At 49.5% G+C, this 26049-nt stretch overlaps 1 protein-coding gene across 15 annotated transcripts in view; it reads right to left on the bottom strand.

Moving 5' to 3' along the window:
* Positions 1 to 26049, bottom strand: part of LOC144178169 (bromodomain adjacent to zinc finger domain protein 2B-like) — a 121264-nt gene that overhangs the window by 2963 nt on the left and 92252 nt on the right. For all 15 annotated transcript variants that reach the window (XM_077705771.1, XM_077705770.1, XM_077705774.1 and 12 more), the window contains 12 exons: positions 24898 to 24957; positions 22160 to 23249; positions 19668 to 19826; positions 19383 to 19561; positions 18899 to 19299; positions 18492 to 18765; positions 17376 to 17465; positions 16442 to 16498; positions 12377 to 12486; positions 12153 to 12192; positions 7721 to 7980; positions 651 to 794 (listed from right to left, as the gene is read on the bottom strand). In XM_077705771.1, the coding sequence (XP_077561897.1) occupies positions 651 to 794; positions 7721 to 7980; positions 12153 to 12192; positions 12377 to 12486; positions 16442 to 16498; positions 17376 to 17465; positions 18492 to 18765; positions 18899 to 19299; positions 19383 to 19561; positions 19668 to 19826; positions 22160 to 23249; positions 24898 to 24957 (2864 nt within the window). The remainder of the gene's footprint in view (positions 1 to 650; positions 795 to 7720; positions 7981 to 12152; positions 12193 to 12376; positions 12487 to 16441; positions 16499 to 17375; positions 17466 to 18491; positions 18766 to 18898; positions 19300 to 19382; positions 19562 to 19667; positions 19827 to 22159; positions 23250 to 24897; positions 24958 to 26049) is intronic.

Below are 26049 nucleotides of genomic sequence, written 5' to 3'. Positions count from 1 at the left end.
GGTCTAGGGTCAAATAAGCTGACACAGTTACTTTCCCACAGCCCTTTGCAACGGTTTTCAATGGAGAAACTTCGAAGGTGCACAGCATACAAAACGAGCATTTGATTTGATTGTAGGGTTTACACGCCGACACTTCACAGGTGATGGGGCGCGCTATAGTGGAGGAGATTAATTCTGACCACCTGGGGACCTTTATAATACGCCACATCTCGCTCGAACACACCGGTATTTTTGCTTTCCGCCTTCATCAGAAAAGCGGCCGCCGTGGCCAGGAGTCGAACCCGCATCCTCGTGCTCAGCAATACAAAACGAGCAATCCAAAAACATGGTTTAAAAAACGACCATTTCTGCCTACATTTACAACCCACTGCCCTTGCTTTCTTAAAACCAATTTTCTCACCAAAGGACCAAGAGTTGCCCACTACACATGCTGTGGTCTACTGGTCATATTTGCATATTTTTGCCGCAATTGGCTGGTGAAATAAAATCGCTAAAACCTAACGGTCATCTACTTTCCAGCAGTTGACTCTGTTCTGATGTAACACTGCACATAGCCATTACTGCTGCAGCGACAAAGCTACAACGAGAATCCAGGTACAGCTGGAAACTCGAGGTCGGGGCCAGCTTGTCTCGGGCAGCGCTCCACTCACTGGTTGGACTCCAGCTTGGTGCGCATTGTGCTGACGTCCATGGGCTTCTTGATAAACTTGCGGTACGAGGGGAACTGCTTCGTGTTCACAGGAAGCAGGAACGGCCAGGCGTCCTTGTGCTGCTCAAGCTCGTCCAGAATTTGTCTGAAAACAGGGGGTCAGGACAACATGCTGCATTTCCAGAAATCTGATAAACGTCCATAGCTTTGGTCAACACACTCCAGGATCTTTTTTTTTTTTTTTTTTGCACAGACACACTCCGGACCTGATGTCCAGGGGCGACTGCAAAAATGCAATGTTTTGGTATGCATTTTCCCTCAAACATCGTTTTGCGTGTATTTTAAAGTTTTTTTTTTTAAAACACAAAACAACCCCAGTAGAATCTCAATGATACGATTACAGCTGGTACGAATTCTAAGACATGTACGAATTAAAACCACTACAAACAGGATAAACTGTCACTGTTAAAAAAAAAAAATCCCAGGCCATCTCCTTTAAGGGGGGAGGAGGGTCTTAAAACTAACTCTTTTATTTATGCGTAGCAACTTATGAAAATTTGCACAAAAATGTATTGTTCTCTGTAGATTTCAAATATGCAATTATATTTAAGCTGCTGCAGCTAGTTTAAAAGTTATCATGCAAAGTCTAAACCGCAATTAGGTAATTTCTTACGCAGCTTTAAAGGGACCCAGAAAAGCCTTTTGTAAAAGTTACAAAAGGCCTGTATTGTCACGTAGCACCAATATAGCGATGCAATGCCGTTGGAATTATTGATCTACATTCAGTATTGGCTGCGCCAGAAGCAATTAAATGCACTTCTCCCCCCTTGCCGATCGATTTCTCCTCCCTCTCTGCTTCTTTCAAAGCAGCTGGAAACTCTGGGAATAGCCGTGTGACATCGCAACGCTCGACTTCCGTTCTGCACTAAATACATTCCAACGACTAGGCACGCAGGCACGCGTCAATCGCTGCGGACCCGCCTTTGCCTCGGAATCGCGCAGGAAGGAGGAAGAGCAGCTGGAAGCCAATGGCAGTGACGTTGCCGGCGGCCAACCTCGCCGTCGATTGGGCGGATCAGGGGGCAGCTCGCCGTTGCGTCAGCAGCGATCGGCTGAGAAAGGCAGTTTTCAAAAATTGTTTACAAATTATACGTACAACGTATGGGGCTCACACTTGGCTCAAAAATCCCCCGTTATGTGTTCTACCACCTGAATGCATTTGATTGCCACCTTCACAAAGCTTTTCTGGGTCCCTTTATGAACTTTTGCATTGCATTTTATAGCTTTTTCTTACATGAATTGATAGCCAGAGAGTTCCCATACCTGATGACATTCCTCGTTTTTCTCTAACGTCATGGCATCCCAAAAAAATATGTCAAGTATAAAAGATGGCAGTATTCGATATTTTGGCTCATCAAAATAACTGCAAGTCATTATTTATGCATGGCCTAAATAGAAAAGTTAAGAATGTCATCGGGTACCTCAGGTTGTACTGAAAAAAAAATGGTACCAAGATTGACCTTATGAAGCAAAAAGAAATTTCCAAAAAGCTTCGTAAGGCTGAGGTAAACGACAAGAATATTAAAGTGAGGAAACTGCATTTGAAGTTTGGCCTTGTGTTATAAAATGAACGATCAGTAGTGTAACTGAAATATTTCTCTGCAAGAAAGAGATGTTCTTCCCATTCTCAAATCTGTCTTTGGATTCCAAAAATGTCAACTACAACTGGAGATACCAGAGGCCAAGTAACGTACACCATCAGGAATTCAGCAAAATTTATTGACCTCAAATCGGTTGGCATCTTGCTGGCGTTGTGAAATCTGGTGTCGTCTCGCTGGCGTTGTGAAAACTACAACAGTCCTTCGTAAACTGGCATCATTCACTACAGTGCACTTTGGTACCCAGAATATTGGGTACGGCAGAGGAGGGAGGGGTGAAACTTGCTTCAGATGCCCCCCCCCCCCTTTTTTTTCTTTGGTGAGGCTATTTTAGTCGTGGTTTTTGCGCAGGAAGTTTAAGACGATACAGGGGTGGGACACTGCGCAGTGCGTTCTCTGCAAATGCATTATGTCGTTGGCCCTGAAAGGAGCCTTTTGGGGGAAAAAAAGTAGCTGAAAGGCAAGCTTTGTTGGCCTGTGGCAGAAAACATTTGGGTGATCCTGTGACAAAGCACTGAGCTTTGATTTTCAACACTGAAGTTTTAAGTGGAAGAGGTAGGGGGGCTTTCACAAGTTGCAGAAGGCTTGCTGTACCACTCCAAACCCGCCGCGGTGGCTCAGTGGCTAAGGCGTTGCGCTGCTGAGCACGAGGTCGCGGGTTCGATTCCCGGCTGCGGCGGCCGCTTTTCTGATGGAGGCGAAAAGCAAAAACGCCCGTGTGTACGAGATTTCGGCGCACGCTAAAGATCCCCAGGTGGTCAAAATTAATCCGGAGCCCTCCACTACGGCGCGCCTCATCGCCTGCGTTGCGTCGGCGCGTTAAACCCCTCAATCAATCAATCAATGTACCACTCCAATTTGCAACGACTGTCCCCTGGGCATCCACGTGCCATCAAACATCACATCAATGTTGTTTGGCGGCTGAGCAAGGTCCCTGTACAAGTCCTTGGCGACACACACACACACACTATCTGCTTCAGAGGCTGCTGCAGTGTCCTCACAAACCTCGACCACTTTTTTCAAATGCGCTTGCTGTCTACGGCTTCCTTTGTCTCTGTTTTTTGAGCGCTTTTGTTTCCACTAAGATGAACACCAACCAACTAGCCCAACTTTCCGTTCTTCTGCGCTTGGAACGTCTGGTGGTGTAGGCCTCCGTGGGTTAAGTTCACCCCAGCACAAAAATCCGACAGAGCAGACACCCCCTTTCCGATGCTTTGAATACTTTTCAAAGCCGTTATGTTCACCTCGAAAGGAGTGATGTTGCCAGATCCTTCGGTCCTTGGTGACAAAAAACGCTCCACACAATGTTCGTAAACCGAGCACGCCACCTTGAGAGTCCGTACTGCCTGTCAGCCGTCTCAAATCCAGCGTCGCCAGCCCGCACTTGCCGCACTCGACGTGCGCAAAAAGGTCTTTCAACATTTCCATATCCACTAAGACAAAATCTGTGCTGGATTCTACCTCCGAGTGCTCCAGATCCACTTCAAGGAGGTCGAATTTCCGCTGCGTTGGTGATTTTTGGTCTCCATGCTGCGCTTGATCTCGTCTGCGTGTTCCGTAAGCACGGCTATCTGCTCTGCCATTTAATACCTTGTGTCAAGTCGACAAGACGTGCTTGGACCAGGTCTGGATTCCCGAGGTAGTTGGTCAGGCGATGGGACAGATGAAGCAATATGGGGCGGCGAACAATTTTCATCCGGCTGAGTCGAGCGGCCCAAAGTTGCACGATGCAGGCGGACGGCGCTTTTGATTCCCGTACGCATGACAGGTCGTCCTCTTCAAACGTACGTCTCCTGGCATCAGTCGCGAAAGTGTTCGATGAAAGAATCCGAAGAAACCGCGAAAATGTCTAGCAAGACTGCTCTAAGCGAGCGCTGTGCCAGAAGAGGGGACTCCGTCAGACGCGCATAGCAGACACCATAATAGCGAGACTGACGTAGCAGTCGCGCCGACCAACGGGAGGCGTCAGACGACGAACTCAAACCGCGCGTGCAATCCAGCCAATCGGCGGCCCAGAAGGCTCGATCAGAAAACTGGCAAGGGCGGTCGTTCTACTCAAGCGACGCCATTTTAAGATGCCGCAAAATGCGCACAAAGAAACAAGCTTCAAAACAAGGCCAAGATGGCGGCGAATGGTCAGCTGCTTCACCTGCGGCGCGTGCGGGAATGTGAAACAACTTTTGCCCGATTCGGGGCATTTCGTGGCCCCTGAGGCATTTCAAAACACGATTTTAGAGTATTTCGGGATGGAATTTAGCGTGATATTTTGAAGGCAGGTGCTTGCAGGTACAATTATTCCGAAAATTGGATTTTCTCAAAATCGACATTTTGGCCATTTCTGGCCATTCTAAGACCCGCGCCCCCCCTTAATGCGAAACCTGGGGAGGGGTGAAGCACACAGTGTTAAGTGCATTCTTGGTGCCTTGGCGTTTTTGCCAACGGAGATGAAACCATTGGAAGGTAGTAGTATACAGCTTTGCTGTAAAAGTCTCGTGTCTTAGAAGCACGAAGCGTTCTAGCGCGAGGCGTAAACGAGTATCCCGGTGTTTTTTTTAATACGCATTACGAAGCCTTTCCCTGCAAGGTGTAAACGAGCGTCCCAGTGTTTTAGTATCGTGACTACATGCAACGACGGTTACGACGACGACAACATGAGACGCCGACAACCCAAGCCCCTAAAATGCCTTCTCAAGACAAACGTGGTAAAGTATGGTGTACGAACTTGATAGGCAATGATCGAAAAGCATGATAATGTTACAAGCGTGATAAGGCTTGGGCTACCTCTTAGAAGAAGCTGCAATAGTGGCCAGTGACACTGACACACAACGAAGCCACTTGAAGGGGGGACGCGGCTTTCAACTTCAGAAAAATGACCAAAACATCGTTTTTTTGAAAGCCACATATTCGGCTTCTATGTTTCCTATTCTGTGCATCTTCAAAGTTTTTTAGCTGTAAAGAATCGCAAAGTAGCATAAAAAAATACTTTTGCCAGGCGAGGTGACAAACTATCAGCGCAAAAGGGCAAAAAAACGGCAATTTTTGGAGCGCTGTATCTCCGCAACGGTGCCACCGGGCGCGGACATTTTGATATTGTTACATCGGCCGAGCATTCGTATTTCCGGTTGCGCTCGTCTCTTTGATCTTCATTCATTCACAAACGCACAAACGGCAGAAAAGAAACGACGCACAAAGAAAGCTAGAAATAGATGCTGAAGTGCTATTGGTCCTCCGGTTGGGCGCACTAGAACGACCCTCCTGATTGGGTGTCGCGGTGTAATGCAAGATGGCGGCCGCCTGAACTGCGTAGTGAGCGGTTTGAGTTCATTTTCGCTGCTTCGCTCGGCCAAGTTTCTGTTCAGTCTGTGGTATTCAACACGGACATTATCGCGATGGGAATGCCTGAGATCACAAGCCAAATTACGGGAAGTTGTGTGGCTCAAAAGGGGGAGGTCATCGAACGCTTCGTGGTGCACGTGACTCTACCGTCGCCACACCCCGGAGGGTGACGCGGTGTGCGCGCTTGCGATAGCGGCTCGTGAAGTGAACTTTCAGTCGGATTTGCGATGTTTACACGCTTAGTTATTAGCTGTGTTTTGACTGAGGTCTCGCTACGAGTATTGGGAAAAAAATCGGTCGACGCGTCAAACGCCGCGACGCGCACGGCGTAGCCGACGCGCATTGGAGCATTGCATGACTGCGCAACCGGTTACGATTTAACGCCAGTAGTTGTAATTAATACATGCGACGTTAGATTTAATCTTAAAAGCTACCTGACAAGCCATATCAGGGATAATCAAAGGACGATATGTCGCAGCAAGCGTGCGCTGTGATGCGCGCGAGCCATATCGCCTTTCTTGCGCAACATTTCCCGTCCACTTCTAATAATCATGCAAACAGGTTTGAAATAGGAATATAGGAATAAAAATATGTTCTCTGCGTTAAAAATTTGCCTTACTGTCGCAGCATTTAGTAGTAAATTTTTAGGGAAATTATTGATACCAATGCATACATCTACGGCTTAGGGCATACTGACCGTGCTGTGAGAAATATTGGATGCTTTGAATGTCAAAAGTAGTAAAAAAATGCCCTTGCATTGAAATTGGAGTTATGCAGAATATTATACCAAGCTTTAAAGTAGTTCATTTGCATCCTTGTGGTACGAAAACTATTGGCAATGAACACCTGCACGTATGAGTACTAAGTTGCTGCACCAGGCAAGATAATAAAACATAAGCCAAAAATTTTGAAATGCAAGTAAAAGACTGCAAAGGGAAGTTGTCCAGTGCGATACAGCCAACAGCTAACCTACTTTGCATTGAAAGCCATCTCCCCCTCCGTTTGATCTGCAAACTGGGCTATCTACTCTTCACAGAGGAGCTGAAAATGATGTTTTGTGGAAAGAGAAAGGCTGTAAAAGGCACTCCAATTTCAAGGCAAGGTCTTCCAGAAGCCCCATGTTCAAAAGGACATGAAAGGCTACAACCGTGACGACTTTTGAGAAGTGAAACCTATGTTGCAACTTTGGAAGCCGTTTTCTCAAAACATTTTTTTTTTTACCTGTGTCGCTTGTTCCAGGGATTTCTTCATGACCGCTGGGTCTACTTTGATTCCGTTTTTTGCATTACATTCCTTGATGATCAGTTCAGGTCGTGACACTCTTGGTTTTCCAGATTTGTTTTTTGTGATTTTTTTTATTCAAATTAATAGTTGTTCACAATTGACATACTTGTTGCACATTAACATCTAAAAAAATGAAAACTAAAAAACATTGTGCTGTAAAAAAAAATCCAAGACTGTCATGACCTCATCCATTCACTTGGGAATGCAAAGCACTTCGAATAAGTTTTCTATCATGTTTTATAAGCCTGTCAAGCTTGGTACAAGCGGAACAGAAAAAAAATTTAATAAATAAAAAGTTTTCAAAATATTACTTCGGAATTGTTATGGTGTTATCACAAAAGCATTTCCAGTTGCTGGGCCAATTTTTATTGAAATCCACAAAGAAATAAAAAAAAGTTGATTGTGAAAGCCACGTCCCTCCTTTAGGGGTACTCCCCTGATCACATTCCTATAGGACTCACTAATTCATGGCCCACGGGCTGGAAAGGCACCACGGAAAGTGTGCAGGTTGGGTAACAGTTCCGCTAAACGCGGTCGTATCACCGCTCATCGCAAGTGCGAACACCACCTCATCGCGCGACACACGTCACGCGCTGTGCCCAAGTTGCAAGTGGGAATGTGCCTGACAGACGGCTGAAATTTGACTGAACGTGCGACTTCTTCAGTCACCGTAAGCCAGTTCTCATTCACACCCTGTTTTCACTTTTCCCCCAAGGGTCACGGATGACAAACAACCCCGCCAGTTTATCCTACCCAAGGAACGGCCCCGCAGTAGACACGGCCAACGGCTCACCTGCAGGCGGCCAGGTCCTTGAGCACCTGGGCCTTGTTCTTCTCCCGGCGTTCGCCGCCCTTGGACGCCTTGGAGGTGGTGGTGGAAGAGGAGGAGGAGGAGGAGGAGGACCCGCCCGCCACTGCTCCTCCCGACGAGGGGGCGCTGGAGGAGGAGGAGGAGGAAGCCTCGGCAGCGGCCTTCTTGCTGGGGCTGCCCGACTCCTTGGACGACTCCTTCTCGGCATGACCCCCCTTGGAAGGGCGCCCCTTCTTGCGGCTCTGCGGTTGCAAGGGAACACACCGGTGTCGAGTGTCACACACTCACTGGCTGCAGCTAGCCCGCACAAAAAGACTCTCGGTCATTCCTCAAGAAATATGCGCACTCACAGGCTTCTAGGCATCCCCATTTCTTCAAGTGCAAAACTTTTGTGGTGGACAAGCTAAGCACAGGGGTACTAAGTACTTTGCCTGTACCTCACCTTACTACAGCTCTAGCCCACATCAACCTCAGAGAACAGTTTATGGTTCCACAGAATTCACTAGATGTGGTCTAATTAACCACATGCGCATGCCAGTTTTAACATGGTGCTAGAAAACTTTTCACGAGGAGCCACTCAAACCGCCAGCCGTCTGCACAATTGTTCGTAGGAACTGCGCAGCTCAGGGACCAATTAGCTGCTACATGGCTGAAGCAATTAAGAGGCAAATTTTTTTTGCCAAATGCGACCCCCCAGGTTCGATTTTTTTTACTGCTGATTTAAATTCTTTGGACAGATCTATTTCGAGAAAAAATTGCAATTTTTTTAGGGTGACCATAAAGTGACAAAAAAAAAACTGTTTGTGTTGTTACATACACACGGTGCATTCGTGAGTAGCACAAGAAAAATTCCAAAAAAGTTTTGCGAGTGCACGAAGGGGGAGAACTGCACATCAGTTTCGCGGGCGCGAGAAGCTGGAGGTGCCCAGAGGATGAAATCAAAACTAGCCACTGTGCGCCCACGCGTGACCGGATGTGCAAGCGATAGCCGGCAAATGTAGTAAAGCATAAAGAAAAGAAAAGAAGACTTATTGGTGCAAGAAAGAAATTTCACGATTTCTGCAGTGTGGCAGCACATGCCAAACGAGAGAATTGATCGAAAAAGGCGCGCTTTTAGCAATTTCACCGTCGGGTGTCTCTGGCCGTGACGCACCCCCAGTGTTGGCTAGGTTTCCAGAATATCAGGGAAGCAGCATAGTGATTTATTTGACTGCGATAGCATCCGGAACGCAACGCATCGAAAGGAGAATGCGTGGGTGAGAAATTGCCTCTCTTCCAGATATTTTCAGTTTGCCCACAGTCCAGTCCACAGTCGAATGCCCCACACTTTCAGCAGCCCGCACAACGTACAGAAATGACGCGTTGCGAAATCATGATGGCAGATTGAGATAGAAAGGGGATACAACATTGATACAACTACCTCGTTTGCTGCTGACAGCGACTAGTGCTGCGATTGAGTCCTGTTTCTGTTTATTGGAGAGGCAACGGTGTGCTGGGAAAACCTGGCGCGCTGTAGCAGACGTGGGAACAGAATAAAAAAAAACAACACAGAAACCCACTGTGGATGGTACAACAACCCTTGCACTCGTAATAGCACGTTTGCCGCATAGTCACTCCTCCCGACAGAGTACTGCGCGCGGAGCGACCAAGCCCCCCAGCAACGAAGGGTGGGCGCGGTCGCTTCGTACTCTTCATCACACCGTGCGAGAGCTAGTGAGTAAAAACACGAGTTACTGGGAAGATTCGACAGATGGCACAAACAGTCCAGGCACAAATTTTTGAACGCACAGCAGAGAATGTACTGGCACGTCAGCAACAGCAAAAGGGTTAAGCATACAAGCGATGCCATACATGTACGTCATTGACCATTTTGAAGGTGCTTGCTGGGGGTGTACATGAACGTCATTAGAGAGTTATTTATAGATCGGAAAAACGGTTCCGGTACGGTGACGTCTATCGTCTGGACGCCACCACGCATGTGCAGAACCCTACCGTATACCGGAGCGACTTGGCCGGACGGGAGACATACCGTGTTCGTCATTTCAAAGCGGACGGCCACTTTGGAAGAGTTTGGTAGACGTACGCTTGGCTCACGCCTAGTCGAACGGATTGTAAATATGAGATCGTTTAAGAAAAACGAGGTTGCAACAAGTGAAATCCGTGCGATTCTGAAAGCTCAAGCAGCAAGCAAAACACGGCCCCGACCCAACTGCCGTGGCTTGTGTCGCCGAGCGACGCATGTACGATAGTTCTTTTAGGTTAAATAAAGGCGATCCAGCTACACAACTACAGTGGAACCTCGGTCATACGAATCTCAAGGGGCGGCAAAAATATTCGTATCACTCGAAAATTCGTATCATCAGAAAATGAGAAAAAATGGAAATGTGCCGCGCATTAGACAGGCGGCGGCAACATGCATCGGCTCTCGCCGTGAAGAGGTGCAGGGAGCCTCAGCGACCGCTTCTAACCTTTTGTTAAAACGCAGCTCAAGGAGTAAACTAAATTGCTCATGCGGGGAAGGAGCTGACAGTGTGAGAGAAGCATTATAAAATGTCATCCGCACCAAATATCCGCCGCGGAGGTGGCCCAGCCAGCTGCTGCGAGCGCTTCAAAATTGCCGCCACAAGGCACGCGTCTCCCCATTGGCTCAACTCGTGAGGCTCCTCCCACTGCCGTTCGCGGCAACTGAGGCAGAGGCTGGCGCCGGGGTGCCGGGCTGAATCGTTAATGCGGGTAGGGCGGGCGTCAAAAGAACGTGCGCTCATCGCCGACGCGACGTGCGCACACGAACTCAAGTGTGAACCACATGCGATTTGGGCGCATCGGCGTAGCATGCGCGCGTTTTTTTGACACCCGCGTTGACGATTTCGCGCCCAGGTCAGATTCTGCCTCGATCGGAAAATGATCCACGACGCGTGCCGCAGTAGGAGGAGCCCGCCGACTTGCGCCAATGGGGAGGCGCACTCTTCATGGCGGCAGCTTGAAAGCGCTCCGGACAGCCTGCTGGCTCCGCCGAAGATGTTTAGGCTTACCACGCTGGCGCATATTTAATAGGCGCTTTCCGTAGCAGCGCGGACGTGTCGTCTTCAGATAGTGTCACTTTCGGACACATTATCAGCTCCCTTACTGTACAAGCAACTTCATTTGTTCCTTAAGTGGCATCTTAAAGAGCAGTCAAAAGCGGTCGGTCGAGCTACCCCGCACTACTGCGCGGTCGTTGACGCCGCCATGTTGCCGTCGCTGACCGTGCCGCACGCAGCATGCGGGTGGTATTCGCGGCGGCGTCAGCGCGCCTGTGGCGTGCGTGGTGTGTTTTCGTGAGCAGAAAACGCTCCATGCGGTTCATGCTTAATGCTTTTTGCTTTTGTGCCCGCGCGCAACCAAGGCCACACGGCTGCACAAACGCTCCCGCCTCCCGTCCACGCCGCAGTCGTCTGCTCGCGGCTCACATGTTCGTATCACCCGCACTGGAGTAATAATGCCTACGGATCATCCGATTTTTTTTACATTGCATACAATGCATTTTGGCCGGGGAATTTTGAAAATTCATATCACAAACGAAATTCGTATCAACTGAATTCGAATCACCGAAATTCCACTGTAGTATTATGGAGCCCGTCTACAAATCGGCGAGTGAGGAACAGGCAGTATCCGGGCAAGGGACTCTCAAATAAAACGAAAAACTAGAAGCAGCCAGCCGTATGTACTGAGAGCCAAGCTTGACCTGCTGGCGCCATTTGTTCAGATGGAGTTGAGGTAAAATGCCCGTTTCATGTTCACACAGTCTCTAGTTTGAATCTCCGTAGGGGCGTTGGACATGTTTTTTTTTAATACTGCCGTTGCGCTTTTGAGCACTGAAAACTAATATTTCAGCACAGTAAACGCCACAGACTCACGAAGAATTGCCAAACGACGTACAACGCAAGTTGCTCCCAGTCACGGTAGCATATCCGGTAGTTACAGTCTGCTATAACACTTAAAAAGAGCCTTCCCGGTACAGTCTGGTAACGGATACCACGTACCGTACCAACCCCGTTTTTCCGATCAGCTATAACTCTCTATTGACCCAGAAAGGGTTAAGTTGAAACTGGTGTGAATGACAGCGCACGCCTCTCTCAGGCTAATGGTAAATGTACAATTGCATGGCCGCCATTTTGCCAGAACATGAATTGCAGTAAAAATTCTGAGCGGCTGCTGGTTGTGCAGACAATACCGATGCACGAGTGCCATGTTGGCTTCCATCAAGGCCACAGAAGTGGCTACAACAAATTCTGTGCACCCCCTGGCAGTGACTGGCTGTGCAGCTCTGCTAATGAAGGCATCGTGTATGCCACCAAAGCTGCAGCTGCAGCAGCACTGTGGAGCCACGCCCCTCGTCCCAGGCGCGCTAGTAGTGAACGAAGACACCACTCACCTTTGTGCAGCCCGAGCAGCACCACTTCCCTTTGGGGGGCCTGGGAACAACAGAAAGCACAAGGCAGGCCCCATGAACCAACAACAGTCTGCCGCGGGGGCCCTTCTCCCGTTCCCCTGTTCCTTGTCATTCATCCTCCCCCTCTCCGCTTAATGTGCAATTGATTAAATTCACAAGATCTCTGCAGGGAGCCTAGACGGATGAGGCAGGCGAAGGAGGCTCACTTGGAGAGAGGAGGGTCCAAGCAGGTGAGGTGGAAGACCTTGGGGCAGGCGTCGCAGCGAACCATCTTGCCCTTTTTCCCGCACAAGATGCACACCTTCTCGTCCTGGGTCTGCAGCAGCACACGGCCAACGGTGAGCACTCGTTTCAGAGTTTAAAAAAGAATCAATTTTACGTGCAACTTTTATTGGTCCCTCACAACTCCTGAAGAAAATACTTGCAGAATATCACACTCCCATCATCACTCAAAAGTCCTCTCAGTGGCCATTTTTTCCCCTACATTTCCCAGCTTCTTTCCTCGTTTCCAGCGAAGGGGAGGGAAACCACCACAAAGAAGACTTACTTGCCATGGCACCAGCTATTCCCCATGGTACTTCAAGATGTACTGGTCAGATTATTCCCACTTTCTGCCTTCAATAGCTAATCGATTAGTTGGCACCAACTGTTTCCTGTGATACTTCTAGATGTGCTGGTCAGATGTGTCCCACTTTATGCCTTCAAAAGCTAATCGATTAGTGCAATGAAATTTAACGCTTGTTGGTACAAGTGTGAAGTATTTTGCACTCTAGTACCGTATTTTTGTGCATATAATGTATTTCCCCCAAAAAACACCACAACATCAGTTCTGTGTTTCCATGAACATATTATATTTACTCGAATCTAACGCGCACCTTTTGAACTGAATGCGTAGTCAGCGCTTCGTAGTCGGCGCATGTTTGCCTTTGTTGTCTACGTAGTTTTTTTTTTTTTTGCGTTTCTCTGTTCTTCCCACCATGGAATATCTAACTTCAAAAATACGGCAGGTTCACTACGATGCTGTGTCTAAGAAGAAAGTTATTTTGCGTGCGAAAAGCGATGTAAGTCGGGCCGTGCCACTTGCGTGCAGGACTGGCACAAACAGAAAGAAAAAATTTTCGCAAGCAAGGCGACACAGAAAGGGTTCAGCGGACCAAAGAGGGGGCGATATCCTCAAATAGAAGACCTACTGGCGAAGTACGTGCTGCAGCAGTGCTGCCCCGGACCGTCGTTGTGGTGGCTGTTTTGCCGGCAATAACTGGCACATTTCATTTCGTTCCCCCTTTGGAATAAACCTTGCTTGTTTCAAGTGAAAAAGAGTTGCACTTATGTGTTAAATAATGAAAGTCTAGTGCGCGTTACAATTGAGGACATGGTGTTTTTTTCTTCTTCGGACCGCGAAAAAACAGGTGCGCGTTGCAATCGAGGGCATGTTAGATTCGAGTAAATACGTTTTTTTTGGTTCTGACCCTATTTTTAGAGCAGCTCGATGCAGTTCTTGCCATTTTAATGCCTTCGGCTTGGCCTGGCATGAGAAAACGGGTATCGCAAGAGTGCAACTGCTGCAGACATCTCCTTCGGGCACACTGCTGTGCAGCACGGCACAGCTGATGGGCTGGAGGAAGCTGCCCTCTCGACTGCACGAGTGGCCCTGTGATTAACGTGCCGCTCTCTGAGCCTCTCACTTCCGCACAGCGGCATCAGGCCTTGGAACAGCAAGAGTGCTCGGGCAAAAGACAGGATAACGCTGTCTCCCAGACTGAACAGTGAAACTTTGCCTTCGTTTTGCGTTTGACAATAAGCTGGCCAGAATAGAGCCCGGAGAGAATGCATTGACGGCAACTCTTACCAATTATCGGTGCGGGTTATGCGTGTGAAAATATGGTACCCTACAACACAAACGTGGTCAAAACTCTTGAGACTAAAACTGCAGCTGTAATATAGCTGCACCCTCCTATAAGTATGGCCGTGTTTAGTACACGGCTAATGAAGAATTTGGTTGAGACAAGGTGGCATAACATATTACATAACTTACAAACTTGTGCTGCATCAACAAAAACAAACTGCGTAGTTGCTCTCAGCATGGCTAAAGATACTATGGGTGAAAATTTAAAAAGCAAAGCACTGCAGCGAAAATGTTCTAAAGTACAGTGAAACTGTGGAAAGGAGGAATAATTAGCATCCACTGGAGCCCAGCAAAGAGCTGCACAGAGGCCAGATCAGTGCCAGAGAAAGCTTTTCCCTGGTGCGGGCCCTGCAGCTAGCAAGTAATTTCTTTTTTAATTGGACAGAACCTCAGGAAGCTTAATTGGAAATTGCATAACCATTGGCTGCCTCTAGGCGCACACTGTTAATTATATTTTTCATAATGCAATTAAAGGGACACTGAAGTGATATGTAAACATTGCGGGATTACTAGCGCAAATTGTAGTCCGGAGTCCCCAGGCCATGTTTTGACCACTCTAGGCGCGTTTACGCGATTTTATTTAGTAGAAAAACTAATTCGAAAATGCTGTCCTCCTCTCTTTACGCTCGCCCATTTTCTGCGGCGTTTTCGTGTGACGTCAGGAGGGGATGAGCTGGCAATTGGCTGCGCTACTGCACGGCTCCCCGGCTTTCAGACAGAGTCAGTCGGCCCAGCGTTTCGTCCGCCGGCCGCCGGCGGGTCGTCGCAATCAAGGAGGTTAAAAAAAATTGCTTGGTCGCAATTCGTTCGCTTAGTTGAAACGAAGCCAGGACACGTTTGTGAATGCTGGTCAACCACATTGCACATAGTGAGAAAAAGTATTTTGGCTTTGAATTGGCATATTAGCTCTTACCTGAACATAGCTGCTCAACTAGTGTACACAGCCTTTTCTGTTATGGAAGAATGTGCCTTTCTTTACTTTGTTTGTACACTGTACCTAGCTCCAAGTCAAGGTCGCTTCACACAAGCGCTGCACAAGCGCACATCCGATGCTTCGCTGACTGGTACGCCAGTAGGAAAATATAAGGCCTCTTGAAGGCGGGAGAAGAGTCAGCAAAGTCAATATAGGTACTAAGGAAATAAAATCAACTGATATTTTTACCGTACAGCGTAAAACTAGGGCGCGGGAAGCACTTTTTTGCGCTGGGCGAACAAGCACAGCGGTCAGCAGCACGACTACGCATCTGCGAACGCTTTTACGTCTACGAAATGCAATTGCTAGACGTGAGCTACTGTGGAAACTCGGGCGACGCTTACTGCACGAGCGTAGTACAACAAATAGTCACCTAAGCTGCTTGAAATGCCAAAACTAAATAAAAGTGTAAACCGGTTGTACAATATATACCCTATATTAACAAGGCCTTGTGTCCCGCTCCGTGGCTCAGTGGTCTGGGGCGCTAGTTACGTCACCGTAAGTGTTTTGCAAGTCACGAGTTCGAATCCCCGCGGGTACGTGCTTTTTTTTTTGTAAGTTAACTTTTTTTGTTTTCCGCCGATGTTTTCTATATTGAGTTCACCTTTTTTTGGGCCGCAACGTTCATGGCTACACGAACTAGTTCACAAAACGCGCGCAGGCTGGCACTGGCGCGCTAGCGAGTTCTCGTTGGCGTGCTGTTGCCATAAGCACCGACTGCTTGCAGGCAGTGTGCACAGGCCAGAATGAACAGACCCTTGGCCTGGTGCGAACACGCTTTTTACGATACAGGCATGAGGGAGGCAAGCTCCAAATATGGGGGAAAAGCGCATGACATTTGGGCGTCTGCGGGTACGCGGAGGGCGTTCATGCACTGCGTAGGTCTCGGCTAGTGAATGCTACGACTACAAGCCGTCCTGGGAGGCTTATCTTGTGCATTTTACAGCCGACAACATGGCAGAAGCGCGGTACGATGATTACTGAGATATTGAGAATGCCCATCCAACAACGCCATTGGTTATGTTTACAGAACCGAAACCGAAACTTGTTTGATTGCTAACCTTGGGCATCGTCCAATCACGGCGCCCCTCCTCCCAACGTCACAGCCTTAGTTGGTGCGGCCGCCGCAAACCGCGCATGGTAGTTTTTCTTCTTTTGCGCTTTGTAAAATAATTACCGATTTGTCAACCGGATAAACGATGAAAAGTGTGCTAATTTGAGCCAGTCTACGCAGTGCAAGCAAAAACGGGAGCTTGACAAATTCACTTCAGTGTCCCTTTAATGTGCCAGGGCAGACATTTAGACGCCACTCGTGTTGTTTAAATCAGAAAAGCAGACCTGTTAGATGCTCTGCTCGGCACACACTGGGAGAAACGACTCGGGGGTGCCTACCTTGTTCAGGCACTCGTAGCAGTACCAATCGCCATCTGGAATGCGGTCCATCTTGGGCTGCACGGAAGAGGCAACTGCGTCACCGGCATGTTCGGATGCCCCTTTCTCCTCGCTTCACCCTTCTTCTCCATTCGCAGACAGCTAAGCTGTGCAGCAGTGGCCGTCACCGCAAAGAAGGCTACAGGGCACCATTTGCAATGTAATCCCTCCCAGCTCGGGACTGCACGTAATGCACGATTTAGTATCCCGTATAAGTGGCCTCTGCTTGAGTGGTAATAAATAAAGAACGCTGGAGAGGTAGGCTGTAGATGTGCATTAGGTTTGCGGCGGTGCTTCTCACAGCACAGATTTTCACCGCTCCCATGACAAACATTACAGGCAGCCTAGATTGAGCCATAAAAGCTGAATTACAAAAGGAGAATATGAAAAGGCAAATGCACAATTAAGGAATTGTGAGACAGTCTGACTAAAACAGCACATCTGTTTTCTCAGCTCGGCCACATGTGAAGGAGGCACTTGCACTACCTTTACAGGTCAGGCAGCAAAGTAGCTTGCATCATTCACACTTCTCATCGAACTGTCTACTTTGCTATCTTCGTGAAAATTGGAATTGGGCCCCAAGATAACTTGTCTGTTTTGATGTCCTCTGCTTAGTGATCTCTGTTACATGAGTGAAGGCGTACAAGTACGGCACTCCATCGTGTCAAGGAAGTGTGGTGGGCTTGCACATGAGGCGGGGAACGATACGAAACTGAGAAAACGGCATGCCAATGTGGTACAACAAACGAAAAAAAGATAGTCGAGCCAATCAAATATCTGTTTTGTTTCTTGCAGCCGAGTGACCTCCCAGCACCGACGTGTGGTTGCCGCCAGAGTGACAATAGCCACGTGCTGCTACACCAGGAGACACGTGCAGCCCATGCTACTAGCTCACCTTGAAGCAGTAGGTGTGGTACCCCTTGTCACAGCCATCGCAGAGAAGCAGCATTTCCTCATTGTCTCCACTGTGGCAGAACTGGCAGCTCTGGAAGACCACAAAGTAGAGCATGTCACCCTTTCTGTGACTGCAACGCAAGCATGTACACACCCATCACCCATCACATGTACACACCCATGAACCTGTAGGTGCAGTGCATTATTACAGCTCCAGCATTTCATTTTGCCAGGCGCTGGCCATGACTCATGTTTCTAAATTACTTTGTTTTCCTTGCACAGGCAAGCCGTCTACCATAACTTTAGCTACTTCACTAGAACACTGTCACTGGTTTTAAAAAAGCAGCTTCTGCAGCTGCTGTGCTGGTATTATGAGGCTGACCATTTATCACTGTGGCTTTGCTAAACCTGCTCCTGTAAGTGGTTTCCTGTTGGGAATTCCGAGTACTGCTCATGACTGTTCAAGTTCCCAGAAGTGAGGAAGCTTTGGGGCTTGCAGCTTAGCCCTTCCATTCAACGGGCAAAGCTCAGCACAAGCTGTGCGTGCACAGACACCCTCTCTGCTCGCCACACAGGGTTGCCAGACACCCTGAATTCCCCGGTTATCTGCAGAAAGCCGCCTCTGGCAAAACACTGCCACGACAGGCACTGGTTTTAAACGAAGCGTCACTCTGGCGGAAAACTAATTAACAGGCCGCTACTAGAGCAACACTCCACTTCTTCAAAAGTTACCTCCTCATGCAAGTACAGTGGAACCCCGATAATACGACTTTCAGGAGACCACGCGAAAGTGTTGTATGACCAGGGTGCGGGTAAATGCTGGCCTAGTAGACGGTCTCACACGACAGATGGGTTAAGAAGTTACTTTAACTGCTATATTTAGCGCGTCCTTTCGTGATATGTCAACCCTTAGCTAGAATCCCAAATTTACAAAAGAAACCTCCTATTTTGGTTATAGTGCGGATTTTTGCGGCTCCCGCGGCATACGTTATAAGCGGTCTACACTGTAACATAGACCAGCACACAAAGTGCACTGGAAAAGGGTCCCACGGGCATGCGAGGCGGCAACCACTCTGACCGTGGCCCCAAAGCCTCCGCCCCATTTCCCCCCACTCACGGCCTTCATGATGGACCGGTCCCAGGCGATGCTGGCCTCCAGGTGGGCCAGGCACATGGCCAGCTGGGCGGCTGTCTGGCACGCTCCCACGGCCTCCCGCCACCGCACCAGCCCCGGGGGCAGCTGGGCCTCCTCTTCCTCCTCCCCCCCTCCACCGCTGCTGGCTCCCGGGGTGGCCGCGGCGGCACTGGCCTTGCACTCGTCCTCCCCCTTTGCGCCGCCGCTGCTGTTGGCACCCGCACTGCTGCCACCCGCCTGCGGGATGCTGTTCCCACTGGCACCCCAACAAAAGAACCAGCACTCGGTCAATACTCGCAGGTTGCTGGTGGCACAGCAAACCGGGAACAGAGTGAATGTTCAGCCAGCCCATTCACAATGCCCTGCTTGGTTCTCAGGTGCGCCCGTACCTCGTGCCCAGCGGAGGGCGGACGTATCGCCTCTCGATGGCCGCCTCCAGGCCCAGCAGCCGCTCCTTGGCCACCTCGATGGGGTTCACAAAGTGCTCCTCCGCGGCGGGGCTCTCCTGCTTCGGGGCGTCCACGGTGGCGTCCTCCGAGGCCGGTGGGGACTCGGCACGAGGCTCCTCGTCCCCCGCGACGTTCACCTCCGGCTCCTCGCTGCCGCCCTTGGTGTCCCGACTCTTGTGCTTGCTCTCCTGAGGCGATGGAGCAGCGGACGCCTGTGAAGCGTTCGAGTCATCCTCGTCGTCGTCATCCGACGAGGCCAGCAGCTTCTTGTTCAGCACCACGCAGGACGGGCGGTACTCCACCGACGGATCATCCGACACCCTTGGTGGTGGCCGCCAAGTCTGCCGCAATGCAAGAAAAAAGATATTCAACTCCCGCGTCGCTCGAGGAGGAGAGCGGAGGAGAAGAGCTATCCTTGCCTCACCTTGACCTGCATGCTTGCACCGAGCAGCCTCTGCTCAAGGGCCTCCACCTGAGCCAGGATGGCCAAGTCCACCTGCAGGGCCACCTCGAAGGACCACTGGTCCTCGTAGTCCGGCGGAGGGGCCCCGCCGTGCTTCTCCGACACCTCACGGTCCAGCTCCGTGATCTCCAGGCCCACATCTGCAGGACGCACCACACAGGGTCGTACAAATATTCGCGATACAAAACTCGAGAAAAAATCTGATAGTTTCCCGATGCCCCATAAAGAAATGGAGCTCGCACAAACCTTGGTGACTGTTCGGAATGCAGGCAGCAGTTCCATAGTTGAAGTTCTTCTCCAGCTGCTTCAGCAGGGCTTTCTCCCGAATCCCGTTGCTGTGCAAGGCACCCATCAGCGTCCTCAGCTGGGCCGAGTCGGTGATGCGCCACCAGCCCCGCAGGTACTCTGCGCAGCGGAACGAGCCGGTTGCAGTGGCGCACTGGACGGGCTTAGTTCCAAGAGCCAACATGACCAGGCAGTGAAATAAACGCATCTTTTTTAATTGCCCCATATTGTTGCTCATTTAACATTCCAATTCTGAATTAAATTAAAAGAAAAGTTCTGTTGCTGCTAAAATTGCAATTAAAAATAAGCCGCTTATAAAACTAGTTACCTTTGCATAGTCATAAATTACCTGTAAAATGCCACTCAAGCAAAAGACACTGATCACAATGGGGCAGGAAAATAATTTTATAAAACCACAAATGGACGAGTGAAATCCACAACACACAAGGGAACACTCAGACCGTTTGATCTCAGTAATAATGCCAAATATCTGTGTTTTACAGCGCAAGCTCTCCACAGGGTTCGTACCGGCTTCAAAAGCAAAAATTCAAGGGTTTTCAAGGACTTTCAAGGACCAGAAAACACATTTTCAAGGTCCCCATCTAACGTTTTATCTGGGATTAATTATAACTTTTCCAACAAAATGCAAAAGTTTTTTATTGCACAATGCCTAAGCACATTAGTGCACAATTAGGTAGGTGCTAACGGGTTCGTAAATGCTCCCCCAGCTTTATTTTTTATTTTATGGCTGGTATTTAGAGGTTTTTCTTTTTCCTTTGTGTTTGCTGAGGCTGTTTGATTTCAAAACTTAGTTAATGTTGCCTGCATCTCCTGCTTTGGCAGCAAGAGTATCAGATGAAATTAAATCGGCGAGTGTTGCTGCAAGGCAGGACAAACTACGTACACGTCTGCCATTTGCACGTAAAAGCAAATGCAGATGGAGCGTATGAGGCGGCACAGCAAACATGCAATGAGCGAGCGTCCAAGGACTAGACGAGATACAGAACACAACCCGGCTTTCACTGGATTGGATTGAGAAGTGCCTGCTCACAATGTAGCCTCGTAATGAAAATTCGCCAAACTTGTTGCAGTTTTACGCAATACACTGACATTTGGTTGTTGCAATGTTTCTTTACATTCGTTAACACCTAAAATCCACAACAAAACACTTTAAATTCTCGTGAAAAGACAGGGCCATTGATTCTCTCCAGGAAAGTCAAGGGTTTTCAAGGACCATTTAAAAATTCCAGGACTTTCAAGGCCTTGAAATACGCACTTCTGAATTCAAGGGTTTTCAAGGTTTTCAAGGACCTGTGCGAACCCTGTCTCCAGTGGGAATGCAGGAGAGCTGTGAGCATTGTCTGGGATATTTCGTAAGCAGAAAAGTGACGGGAGCACTGCTTGCAAGACGTCTGTGCCTGGGCACCTCTAACGGTCCACACGTATCGTTCGCAGCACAAGGGGTTCATCTGATAAGGGGGTTTAACGCACCAAAGCTACACCTGGGCTATAGTGGAGGGCTCCAGATTAATGCTGATTACCCGGGGATATACGGCAACTTTCGTGACCGCGGGAAAATCGGTTGGTTTTGGGTAGTCCGAGAATTTTTTTTTTTTCTTGCCACAGAAAATTACTTATGCTAAAGAGTAAGGTATGAAATTATAGAGGAAGGATAACACTTTCCAGCAGTACTAATTTTAAGCAACAGGTTTGTAACAAGTATTATCAAAAAATTATAAAAAAAGTAACAAAAACAAAAAATTTAAACATGCACTTTGAATTAAGGCCCTTATACTGCAAATACCACCGCATCATGCCACCGCGTGAAGCAGGTTCTCGAGGTGGGTGAAACAAAGGTTGGCCCCACTCTGTGCAGCTGGCGCTCTGCCTTAACAAGGCTGACACCCGTCAGATAAGAGCTGCAGCCTTTAGAACAGGCCAGCTATGTTTACATCGACGCGCGCCAATGATAGAACGACCCGAAGAGAAAGGGAAACTAGCCGGCAGATGCCTGGTGACGTTTTGGGGCGGTTTGACCCACTTCTGCCATCCTCACTAAAGTCTGACAAATGGAAGTCACCTGACGTGCCTGTGCTGCTACCATCATCCAGAGATGACAGCTCAGATTCATTGGGATCTGTCAAAGTTCACCGCTCTCGGGGGGCACCGGCCAGTGCCATCGATGCCGCAACCGAAACCACATGCACGCGAATGTGAAGGACCTTTAGAAATGCCCCCCGCGGCGGAGAAAAGAAACTCGAAAGCGAAGCTGATGAAATACTTCCTCTTTTACCCTCTGGAGGACGTTAGCTGCCCAGAAGCGCTTGGAGAGTGCAAAAATTTGAATTTGTATTCATTACTATCGATGGAGATAGGCGTGGTCTCGACGCCGTCACCACCACTATGGCTGGGATTAAAGCCGCACCCTTGGGCTACAGCTGGACACCACCCACCCGAGGGCACGGGCTGGGGCTTGTCGTACTGGTTGGTGGTGTCCTCAGTCTCGATGACGCTCACCACCCGGCTGCCCACGGTGGAGCCCACCGTGGAGGAGGCCTCTTCCTCCAGGTCGTCGTCCTCTCCGCCGTCCTTGGAGCCCGGCAGCCGGGCCAGGGACTCCTCGTCGCAGGGCACCCGGGGCAGCACGCTGAACCACGGCTTGGGCCGCTTCTGCTGCACCAGGCCCTTGAGCATCTGCTCGGCCGACAGGGGCGCGCTGAAGCCCCCGGGGCCAAGCAGGGGGCTTGGGCCGGCCTCCTTGCCTGCTGCCCCCCCCACCTGCGGGGACGGGCTGGGCGAGGAGGCCGACGACGGGGGCGCTGAGAAGGTGCCGCTGTTGAACAGCATGTTGCCCGCAATGATGGACGCAAAGAACGGCGAGTGCAGCATCCAGCTCTGCTCCAGCGTCGGCTCCGGCAGGGGGCTCTTGGCCTTAGAGGACACGGGCGTCGCTGGGGCCGAGGACGTCGACATGGTTACCGCCGAGAGGTTCGACGCCGACGTGGGCACGGCTGCGGTGGGGGCCTCCTTTGCGCTGGGGGCCTTCTCGGGTTTCTTTTCCTTTGCGGGCCCTCCCTTGCCCACCTCGTCGCCGTCAGTCTTCTCGGCACCGTCGGGCTCTTTCTTGACCTCGGTCGTCTTCAGAGCGGCCTCCTTGGCAGCGTCGTCCTCCACCTGCTCCGCTGCTTTCGGCTCTTCCTTGACGAGAACGGGCGGCTTGCTGTCCTTGTCGTCCCCCTCCCCCAGCCCCTTCGCCTCGTCGCCCTCCCCTTTCTTCTCCTCCTTCGGGGCGGTGCCCTTGTGGGCCCCCTTGGCAGCCGACGAGTCCCCGCTGCTGCTGCTGCTGTCATCCTCATCTGCCATGTAGTCGGTGGCCACGAAGTCGCCCATGCCGTCCTGCTCGCAGGACTCCATGGCCTCGACAAAGACGCCCCCGGCCAGGGGCAGCAGCCAGTACCGCCGCCGGAAGCGGTCCTGCCCCAGCATCACCGCACGGATGCTGCTGCTCGCCTTCGCCACCTTGCTCTGGTACTGGGTCTGCTGCTGCAGGGGGGGGCCACCAACTGTCTCTTACCAGAAAGCTATCAACAAGCGTAACCACATCACGGACTACGTGTGTGCTAGAAAGGGCACAACTGAGTGCAGTCCCACTGTGACGATACAAACCCCTCAGGGTTGCCAAAAATATAAGGAAAATGCCCAAATAGTCATTTATTTACTTCACTAACTTGTTCCAGTCAGCTACACCTTTTTGCTAGCGACATCCCAGCAGGCTTTCTAAAAGGCACGAAAATGTGCTCACCAAGTTTTGCATAGCAACGTTTCTGTAACTTTCCGTGGTCTTATATCGTTTGTGCCAACACTCGCGATGATCGCCTTTGATTTGCACCCGGAGCCGCCATTAGAGCAGAGCTTCCTTAAACCGCTCACAAACCCCCACATAGAAATCCTACATTGAATGTCAGCTCTCTTTTGAAGCTTGTCACTGAATAACATAATCTGTGACAATCTTTGTGCAAGTACAGTCAAACCCCGCGATAATGAACTCCCTCCTGCGAGTACAAAATACTTTCGGATCCCCGGCGAACGTCTATAGAAGCTCATGTATTTCCTATCTCGCAGCAGCGAAATGTTTTTGGAAGGAAACCTGTGTTAACGAAATTCTCTGCAAGTTCAATCGACATTTATCTACCCATTTGAGGCTAACAGGTTCCAAAAAGTGCTCACATGCATTTTTTGCAGACCCAAATTGCGTAAAATTCTGTTACAGAGCACTTGCATGGCTGCTACCACATTTGTTTTCATAACAAACCATGCAACATGTGATCGTGGAGGCTACACCACCAGGGGGCGACATATGGGGACTCACGGCACGTCTTTGGCTTGGGCTACGCTAGCTGGCTACTGCTGAACAGCGTGTGAGGCAATCGGCCCGTTCGCTCTCAATCAAAAGCGAAAGTTTTTTGTCGCTACAAGATAGGGCAGCCATTATTGCTCAAGTCAGTGGCCCAAGTGGAAAATGGGAGTTTGGAACCGCCTGGAGCTCGCCGCGCCATTTTGAAGGGCAAGGACGCCACTCTTTAATGGCGTACGTGCCCAAACCAAAAAGTGACAGCTGTGGCCTTTCTGGATGTCAAAAAAGGGGGTTCACTCAGCTTTGTGGACAGCATTGGAACAATGCGGTGTCACTGCATGGCAAAGTTCGTCAACAGAACAAGCTGAATTTCCCTTGCATGGTTAGTCATACTCAATGCCGAGGACCAGGGAGAAAAACGTGCAGAAAAGGCGAACCCGTGCACGACTAGCAATGAAGCACTTCTTGCAGTGTGAGAGCTGAGCTGTGAAGTTGCTCCAAGGTAAGGCTCACAAAGTAATATATAACTAACTTTAATATTAAAGTTTTCCGTTTGCGGGTTATTTTCCCATCACTTATCTTTCATTCTCAGAGCAGCGAAATTCCCGCTAAAGCGAATTTTTTGGCTTTCCTTGGTGGATTCGCTATTTCGGGGTTCGACTGTATGCCTTCTATGAACAACGCTTCATTTGCCCTGGTCAAACCTCTGCACACGCACACACACTTTCTTCCAGTTATTTTTCATTATGTGTGCCCACTGTGAAATAAAAAGACTGAGAAAACCTGCTCTGTAAATATGCCCTACGGTATTACAAAGCAGTGAAAGAAGATGCAAACCTTTGACAGCTTTTCAATTCTTTTCTCCAGTTCTTCGTTTGTGAGGCTTGATTCACTATCCTGCAAACAGTAACCACAGTAACAATGAGACAGGTGGATTTGAAAACTGGCACCAGTGTCATTCTGACAGGGCAATCTTTCGATTGGAGCAAAGTTGTACATTGTGTTTGTGGTCTCTTTTAACTCAAGACACCTAGGAATTTAGGCCCACAAACGTAATACAAGTATCAAAGCAGCTATAAACAGACTGCAGTTACTCAAAAACATCTTAATTTTACAGATGCCGGATAGGGATGATCGAGTGTGACACCGGGCTTTTGAAAGACTGCACACAACATTAAAGGGACACAGAGGCTGAATGAAATTTTGTTTTCACTGAAAGATCATACATTTCGTAGCTCTCAGCTATAAACAGACTGCAGTTACTTAAAAACATCTTAATTTTACACATGCCTGATATCAAATGGTACTTGCGAGCCAAATAGGGGTGACCGAGAGCGACACCGGGCTTCCGAAATACTGCACACAGCATTAAAGGGACACTAGAGGCTGAATGAAATTGTTTTCACCGAAAGATCACACATTTCGTAGCTCTCTAGGCTTTTGTTTGACGGGCAACGATGTGCTCTTTGCTGAGAAATAAGTAAACAGAGCGGGCATTCCTCTCCCCCCTTTCCCTTTCATTTTTTCGTGACGTAGCCATTGCGTAACAAAGTAGGAGCGAAGCACCGGTGCAGTCTAGAGAGCAAACGGTTGGCACTAAGCTACCTATCACAGCCAGGTGGTAGTACGCTCGCACCGGTAGCTGTTACGTCCCCAAGCGATGGCCGACCCCAACAATGTCTCTCTGGCCGAGGAGGCTGGCTCGCACTTTTAGGATTTAGGCCGCCTAAAACTGGCCACCCACAGCCACGGAGCAAGAACAAGACAGGAGGGGAGGAGAGGCTTCCTAGCGCGGCCAGATAACGTCACAAGCACTCGCCATAGGTTCAGTTAGCGGCCTCCGCTGCAGGTGAAGAAACTGTGCGGCCGCCGCGATCGGCATTTCATTGCGCAGCCATGGAAGGAATTGCGGCTGCTATTATTTTGTCCATCAGGTGGCGCTACCTCCTTCGCTGTCACAGCCACGGAGCTTTGCAGTCCATTCTCATT

Source organism: Haemaphysalis longicornis, unplaced genomic scaffold, assembly GCF_048455015.1.
Source record: "Haemaphysalis longicornis isolate Haplotype H1 unplaced genomic scaffold, Haemaphysalis longicornis Haplotype H1 scaffold_4, whole genome shotgun sequence".
Lineage (NCBI taxonomy): Eukaryota > Metazoa > Arthropoda > Arachnida > Ixodida > Ixodidae > Haemaphysalis > Haemaphysalis longicornis.
The sequence above is the reverse complement of the archived record's forward strand: the minus strand, read 5'-3'. Positions and strand labels throughout refer to the sequence as shown.